Here is an 8,323-nt window from a genome sequence, read left to right as displayed (position 1 = left end):
TTGATGACACTCGGGATCTTGTGAGGTTTCCGTTCTGAAGTGAGGAAAGCGAGGCGGCTTGGGAATGCAGCCTAAATTCTAGTCGTTATCATCATCATTGTGATTTCGACGGAACACTGGAGTGAATGAAGAGTGATCCTTGCAAGGGTGAATAACCACAAAGATAGCAGGCGCGACTGAAATACCCAGATGATGGAGCTGAAAGGCCTCCAATAGCTGCAATATAGCTTATCTTAATACAACTTGCTGCCGAGACAGGCATCTAGAATGGTGTTACTTATCTTGATTGGGAACCGGAGATCGGTAGATTGTTTGCTACAAATTATGAGACTCGATTCCGACCACCAAAGAATGGACTTTCGACCTAGATAAAAATCCAGCTGCTTATTTGATCGAACTCTAGTGTCTCTAAATAGACAAGAAGAGTACCCTAAGACTTAGGTAGCAAATGCTTCGAAATAATCAATTTCTAGCCATGTGGGTATTGAATATTCTTTTCGTTCTAATTCTGCTTCTTAAGCCTGGCTCTCATTGGTCTGGTACTTGTCCCCTCATGTGCTCGCTTTTCTCTCTCGTTCCAGGGCAACTGCGTGCGACAGTGCGTTCCCAGTGCCAAAGACAGAGCGAGAAACATACATCCAACTCTTCCGCCAAGCCTCCCTCTCATTGGTTGTGGTTGGATTACCGATCACGTTTTCTTAAAGCTGCAGGAGTAGTGCCACAAATCCCGGTGCTGCGTGTTGTAACGGTACACACCCCCTTGGTTGCAATGATGCGTCAGGGGAATGAATGGCAAAAAACACGCCGCTGTACACTTTAGTTTTTCAGTAACAAGATGGATTGAGAATCATATTGTACTGTATCTGAGATATCATGAGCACATCGAAAAAGAAAGATGTAAGACCTTTCGAGAATAACAAAAGAAATCCCCACTCAAGATAAGAAGCATCGCCCGGATGAAGTACAAGGGCCCCTACCGTCGCTGGAATGGCAAAGCAATTATCACCTCAGTCTTGAACAAGCTTCTTCCACCTGCTCATTATTCCCAAGGGTTTAGATCATGTTCACTCAACTCAGGTGTAACGGAGAATATGAGCGACTGGTAAGTACACCTGAGTACTTAGCGCACAAAATGGGTCGTTCAATTGTCAACCTCCGTGGAGATATTGAAATCTTATATCTAGCTAACACAATGTCACTCTCGGCTCGATAACTCCAATTGTAACTGATCGACCTTTTCATTGCCATGGCAATGGTTTTCCACCTTGGAGAACAGCCCAGAGAAAAGTAAATAGCGACGCATAGGCGGCAATTTCCACAATCCTGACAATGTACTGGGTGCAATGGTACACCTTCTTTGCCAGGACTCTTTGATTAAACTCCTTAGTGTCGTTCACATTTATCATTGAGGTCGAAGGAATTGGTTGGCCAAGAAATTTGCACAGAGGTTCCCATCCTTCTTTGACATGGTAGAGCAGTAGCCTTTCAGCTGGCACCATAGATTGGATTTTCTGATAGTGTTCCTCAAAGGCCTTCCGTCCGTTCTTGTCGAAATCGTCGCCCCAAAGCACATTCCGGGACTTGAGGATGGTTGGTCGGACCCAGCGCCATGGCATGAAAAGAAGGTGATCCAAGAAGATCATCGGGTAAAGAAATGGGTCCTGGATTACTTGTATGATCGATTTCCTCACTGATCTGTACAGTTGGCGTCGATGTGTTAAGAACAGTGGTTTTCAACAGCTGAATCCGACCCTACTTACTCCTGCCACTCTCCTACTTCTCTCACCGTCAAAATGACTTTGGCATTTGGATACGCCGCGATCAGCTCTTCGGCAAAGCAAATTGCAGGGATATCAGAGACAGCCTGGAAATGGTGTCAGTAAATCACATGACTAGCTTTGAAGCGTCCGAGGAAGAGGATCTGTGTGACCTTCCACTCTTTGTCTTATTTACCTGGCAATGGCCTAGGAGCTGATCGAATTCCTTGCGACCAAACTCTTTTCCCTTTCCGTTATATTTTGCCTGCAAGGCTTTCCACCATAACTCGCAGTCTCGAGGATTGAAGGTCAGTGCATCTCGTCCATGATAAGCGTGATGGTAGCCTAGTACTCTTAACGCGGATGTCAAAGCTATACAAGAGAAACTGATTAGTTGAAGGAGACAGGATGAGCCAGATTAGATTCTTTGTAGACACTTACAAGCTGTTCCAGTACGGGGAAACCCAAGCATGATGACTTTCATAGGCACTTCCCGAGCACAGTACCGACGATCAATGTCGGTCGAGTTCCTGTTGCGAAGAAAGGCATTGATGAAAACCCCCATCCTGACGACAAGTGGGAAGATGATCAGAAAAGAAGGACTGGAGTCTTGTCGGGATGTGAGGTATCTGCCAATGTCAATATGAGGCTCCAATTAGTCCATCGTGGCCCTTATGGGACATCTGACAGGGATTCGATACGAGTTGCAGCGAGTCAATTTCTGTACGTGGAAAAGAAACGTTTCTCGATTCATGTTCTTTGAAAGGGTGGCCATCGAAAATGCCACAATGCAAGGGATGAGATGCATTGTTTGTAGATTATGTAAGGAAGGACCATGGCTTCTGCCCCCTGTGCTGTGTAGAGCTGTGTATGGGAATTTCCAATTCCATTCAATCTAAGTCTGCAAGCTAATACAAAGGCAGGGTTAATAAGAAAGTGTCATAAAGCCGATAATGTGGATGGGAAGTTGATGGGAAGTGGATAGGGAGTTAGCCGGCTAGCCTAAGGGGCGACCGGTAACTAGTCAGGGGCACGACTAGCCGGGGGGAGGGTGAAGGCCACGTTAGCAGTTTTAGCATTCGGGGATAGTTGGGCGATCATAAAAAGGCTTCAGTGGCCACACCTTCATAGGCTTGGGATCCGTATATTGACCTTGCTGATAGTTTCATAGATACTGTAAATTGATATATGAAATAACCATTGTAAAATATGCGGGAGCAAGTGACCCACGATTTTAACCGATGTCCAAATTGGCGTAATAAGCAAGGAAAGTAAGAAGTCACTGGAGAGGTTCAGACTCTGGTATAGGGCTCTGCGCACAAGCAAGAGCCATTTGGTCCTCCCTCTTAGTATCCCCTTTTATGGGGGCGGGAAAGACTGGTTTATCACCAGTGAACATCTCCGGGTACTCCGTCTCTTGAGATGTTGCTGTAAAGTAAAGGATAACATCGACTTCGTAGGGACCGAGATCCATAATAGATCGAAAGCTTTCACGGGACAACACAGCCTCAATCCTAGGCGTCAATGCATTGGCCCCGCGCGACCGACCCCTCCTCCTCATGCCCCACTCGATCATCATCGGATTTCTAGCACCACGACCCGTCGTCGGCACTCGATTCAGTTGCTTAGTGACTACATCCACTCCGAGTGAAAATGGATGGTGTCAGTGCGGCTTCGAGCGTCCTAGCGGTGATCGACCTGTCAGCGAAGATTGCCTTACTTCTGTTTCGGTACTCCCAAGGAGTCAAAACGGCAAAGTCAGATATCAAACGTCTACAGGAAGAACTTGAAAGGCTGAATGCTACCCTCGATGGGTTGCGGAAGCTTCTTGACCACCCGAATGGCAGCAAGCTGCAGACACTACGTCAGTTACATGAGGATGTCAACGGCTGTTCGGACCAGCTCACAGATATCTTGGCCAAGTTGAAAAAGAAACTTGATTCCGATAGTACAAGGTTGATGCGGCGATTTGGAATACGAGCCCTTAAATGGCCGTTTGAGAGCCACGAGGTTGATTTCATCATGGCAAGACTTGAAAAACACCGTAATACGCTCGCGGTCGCTCTGGCCATTGATCACGCGTATGATTCCAATTAATGTCTCTAATGGCTTCATCATGCTGAAAATATGCTCAGTGAGCAGACTCTTGACCTGTCGCAAACAATCACCCTTTCCAAATTACCGATTGCCACTGGTGCTACGTTTGATTCTCACGCCGAAGAGCATTATTCTCGATGCCACCCAGAGACACGTGTTGCCCTCCTGCAGAACATATTGGATTGGGTGGGAGATCCACAGGGTCGCTGTGTTTTCTGGCTGAATGGTATGGCTGGAACTGGAAAATCGACCATTTCGCGCACAGTTGCCCAGTCATTTGCTGAGAACGGAATTCTTGGTGCTAGCTTCTTCTTTAAAAGGGGTGAACAAAACAGGGGTAACGCGGATCGGCTTTTTACCACCATTTCCTCCCAGCTGGTCACCAATGAGCCCTCCCTTGCACCAAGCATCGCAGCTGCCATGAAAGCTGACCCTACTCTGACCAGCAAAAGTCTAACAGAGCAGTTCAGGGAACTAGTTGTGAAACCGTTGGATGCGCTAAAACCACGCTCGCATGAAGTGAGGACACTTGCGTTTGTGATTGACGCCCTCGACGAGTGTGACAAGGATGACGATATCAGACTATTATTCACTTACTCACGCGGGCTCAAGACTTGACCTCAGTGCGGCTTAGAACCTTTCTAACAAGCCGGCCCGAACTGCCCATTCGAATGGGGTTTAACACAATCCACGGCAGCTATCAAGATCTGGTTCTGCACGAAATTCCCCAGTCAATTATCAAGCATGACATAAGCGCTTTTCTGCATACTGAGCTTGCCACTATCAGGGCCCACCATAACAGCTTATCTCCGTATGAGTGCCTTCCATGCGAATGGCCAAGTCAAGAAGAGATCCAGGAGTTGGCTCAGATGGCCACTCCTCTGTTCATTTTTGCCGCTACCGTGTGCCGCTTTATCAAAGATCCGACATGGTCAGACCCAAAAGGGCAGCTAGCAAAGGTTTTACAATACCGTCCTACTGACCCACGCCACGAGATTGATAGCCTTGATGCAACATACCGCCCGGTTCTTGATCAGCTCGTCGCAACATCTCAGATAGCACAGCTGTCTCTTGTCAACGAATTCCGGGGCATTGTGGCCTCTATTATACTTCTGACTGAACCTCTTTCAGCCTCGTCCCTATCTCGGATCCTCGATATCCCTCGGTCTGATGTTGATCGGAGGCTGAGAACGCTTCATTCTGTATTGAGTGTACCGGCGTCTCCTGAAGCTCCAATTCGGATGCTTCACCTCTCATTCCGCGACTTTCTTATTAACACCGAGAAATCTAAGACTAATCCGTTCTGGATTGATGAGAGAGCAACTCACGCCAAACTGACTAGTTGCTGTATAAAGCTCCTTTCCGCTGAGGGCAATCTGAAAGAAGACATTTGCGATCTCAAATCACCGGGGGCAGCCCGCACAGATCTTCCAACTGCTGTCGTTAGCCTCAAATTACCAGCAGACGTTCCATATGCATGCCAATACTGGGTCTATCATGCAGTCGAGAGTGGTGATATCCTAACAGATAACGGGGAAGTCTACTGGTTTTTCAAATGCCATTTACTACACTGGCTTGAGGCATTAAGTCTCGTGGGAAAGATATCCGAAAGTGTTGGGATCATCAGAGACTTGCAAAGTCTCCCTGTAAGTTACGTAGATGATGTCTTTCACTCCAGTTTTGCTAATACGAGCTGTCCAGGCGGCTCCTGAGTCGAACATCTCTGCCTTTTTATCTGACGCAATTCCATTCATCCTCACCTTTAGGACAATAATGAATATACCAGATATATTCTTCTGCACTAATATTCGCGCCCAAGAGGAGCAAGATCAGAGCTATGTTTGAGGAGAACATTCCCCTGTGGATCACGAAACTACCGGCAATTGAGATGGATTGGAGCAATTGTTTGTTCACATTGGAAGGCCATAATGAATTTGTTACCGGAATAGCTTTTTCGCCAGATAATAAGAGAATAGCTTCCTGTTCAGCGGATGGAACAGTGAGAACATGGGATGCCACAACGGGTGAAGAGAAGCACAGGCTTTGTGGACACAGTGATTGGGCCTTGGAAGTGATTTGGTCCCCAGACGGCAAAACTATAGCATCATGTTCCAGAGATGGTACAATACGGTTCTGGGACCCAGTCATAGGTGAAGAGAGACAGCAACTCAAAAGCCTCTTCAGTGACTTCTCCAGAATATCCTACTCACAAGACGGGAAAACGTTGACGTCGTTCTCGAGGAATGGCACAGTCCAGGTGTGGGATATACAGACAGGCCACGTGAGACAGGCACTGGACTTTGACCAGAACAATTACAACAAGAATTCCATTTCACCCAGCGGTAGTCTGGTTGTGTCATTTGGCGGAGGTCAAAAGCCTGCGCCAGGTCATGTTCTCTATGGCAATGATTTGTCCAGTGAGTGTCAAACCTCCGACGATGTTCAAACGTCAAGTGAAGATTCTATTGTCGAAGGCAATCAGCCATTCAGAATCAATATCTTGATGAGGATCATTCATTGGAAGGGAATCATGGGGTGAATTTCGATATTCAACTGTGGACCACTTTGACAGGCATGGAGAAGCAGATACTGAAGGGCCACACCGACTGGATATTCGACGTTGCATTCGCACCAGATGGCAATATACTAGCCTCGATTAGCGTCGATGGAACTCTGCGTCTCTGGGATGTGTTCACAGGCAAAGAGATGCTTAGCGATACTCTCTCTGGAGGCTTTCTTCGCGAAAACATTGTATTCGCGCCCGATGGGAGACTTCTAGCAACAGTCACGGGCAGCCGGATAGTTAAGCTGCTGGACACGAAGACGTTGGAAGAGAGGCAGAAGTTCTTTGTTGGTAGCATTTACGATCCTATTGTGTTCTCTGCGGATGGGAAGATGTTGGGTTTCCGATTCTCCTTGAACCAAATCCGGGTCATCAGGATCCCATTTGATGGGGAGAAGGAGGTCGTTCAGAATAGCGATGAGTCGTCGCATGGTATGATGGAAATGGCCGGTCAACTCTGGAATCCAGCATCAGGGAACGCAACATGGACTCCCCGATTTGGTGTCCCACTCTGGATTCATGCCTTCTCACCAGACGGAAGTGAAGTGGCATCAATAATCTCAAAGCCAAGGGGTAGCATCCAGTTCTGGGATGTCGCAACTGGTGAGAAGAAGAACGAAATCTGGGACATTGATTTGGAGGGGGAGTGGGCATCGCCTGGTTACCGAACGGCAAGACACTGGCCACAACCTCATCACAGGTGCGGATTTGGGACAGAGCATCTGGCAAGGTCAAACAGACACTTCACAGTCTTGCAGGTCTGATTTTTTTGGTGCCGTGGCTTTCTCACCCGATGGCGGCGTCCTTGCGAGCTCTACTCGTGACGAGCTCTGGGTATGGGACACCACCACTGGTGAGTTGACCTTTTAAGGTCACCGGCTTGGAGCTTATCGTCAAATTCTTAGAGGTTTCGCCCGATGAAAACTCTATCGCGTTGGTTTATCACTCAGACCACAGCTCAGAGGCCTTGGTGTTGGTTTTGAACCTGGAAAGAATGAGCATGTCCCCGCTTCATTGGTTCTGTGCGGAGTTCACTACCGTTTCGTTTTCTGAGGACGGCCGTTATCTGAAATTCAATAGTGGTCATTTTCTGGATCTCGACTCCGAATGCTTCAGCCCAGAGAAGGGATTCTTTTTGCAAAGTCCCAGCGACGGTATATTTGACGCTGGTGCAGACCTCTTGGATCATAACTGCCACCACTGTGTAGCAATTTCTGATCAGACTGGACTGCTTCTCTATAATGACTGGGTGTATAAAGATGGTATTAGGATCCTTTGGGTTCCCCCTGATTACCGATCGAGATTGCATGGCGTGGTTCAGTTGAAGGACACAATTGCTCTGGGCGATGAAGAAACATCCGAAATCACATTCATCCAGTTTGATTTCTCCGTGCTTTCATGAGACGACTGGGAGACTTGGTTCCAGGAGAAAAGGGGTCCGGTCTGGCTTGTCTCTAGGAGTATTCGAGTTGGCATCTATCAATTGGTTTTGAAGAGTTCCCATGAACCTACTTATCGGAATCATGATATGCAGTATTTCCAAATAACTAACAAGTGCTATTTACGTAATGCATTCATGTATTTTTATATCGTAGCGGGCCGTACGAGCACGGTGACTGACTATAATATGTCGAAATGGAAAATGACCGTATAGACTGAGAATGTTGCCCACGCTGCATTTTTAGTCTAGCGGTATTATGCCCCATAAATTTGTGCGACATAATCTTTAAGTGATCTCCACGTCGTCTCGTTCCAGCAGTAGCTCCACTACTAGTTCATGTTCACATGAAGCTGCGTGCGACCGCTCTTTTCTTCGGGTCCGCCTGAGCACTACTGCTCGCTAGCAGGAGCTTCATTAGTCTACTTTTAGCCTCTTCTGCGAGTAATTGTAAAACTGCATCCCGTT

At 47.3% G+C, this 8,323-nt stretch overlaps 2 protein-coding genes across 2 annotated transcripts; one reads left to right on the top strand and one right to left on the bottom strand.

Annotated features, from left to right (window-relative positions):
• Positions 1-1,238: 1,238 nt before the first annotated feature.
• N7482_001512 (sulfotransferase family protein) lies at positions 1,239-2,322 on the bottom strand (the record flags this gene model as incomplete). Its single annotated transcript, XM_056683637.1, has 4 exons — positions 1,239-1,695; positions 1,761-1,864; positions 1,954-2,129; positions 2,199-2,322. The coding sequence occupies 4 exons, from the start codon at positions 2,320-2,322 to the stop codon at positions 1,239-1,241; spliced, it is 861 nt and encodes a 286-aa protein (XP_056547243.1).
• A 1,088-nt stretch (positions 2,323-3,410) lies between these two features.
• Positions 3,411-7,819, top strand: N7482_001511 (Vegetative incompatibility protein HET-E-1; the record flags this gene model as incomplete). The annotated part of the gene is made up of 8 exons (XM_056683636.1): positions 3,411-3,838; positions 3,893-4,411; positions 4,489-5,500; positions 5,641-5,758; positions 6,005-6,271; positions 6,427-7,117; positions 7,176-7,270; positions 7,323-7,819. 8 exons carry the CDS (start codon positions 3,411-3,413, stop codon positions 7,817-7,819), a joined length of 3,627 nt encoding a protein of 1,208 aa, XP_056547242.1.
• Between the last annotated feature and the right edge of the window lie 504 nt (positions 7,820-8,323).

The sequence above is a fragment of the Penicillium canariense genome (genome assembly GCF_028826845.1).
Source record: "Penicillium canariense strain IBT 26290 chromosome Unknown utg000001l_segment0_segment0, whole genome shotgun sequence".
Lineage (NCBI taxonomy): Eukaryota > Fungi > Ascomycota > Eurotiomycetes > Eurotiales > Aspergillaceae > Penicillium > Penicillium canariense.
The sequence above is the reverse complement of the archived record's forward strand: the minus strand, read 5'-3'. Positions and strand labels throughout refer to the sequence as shown.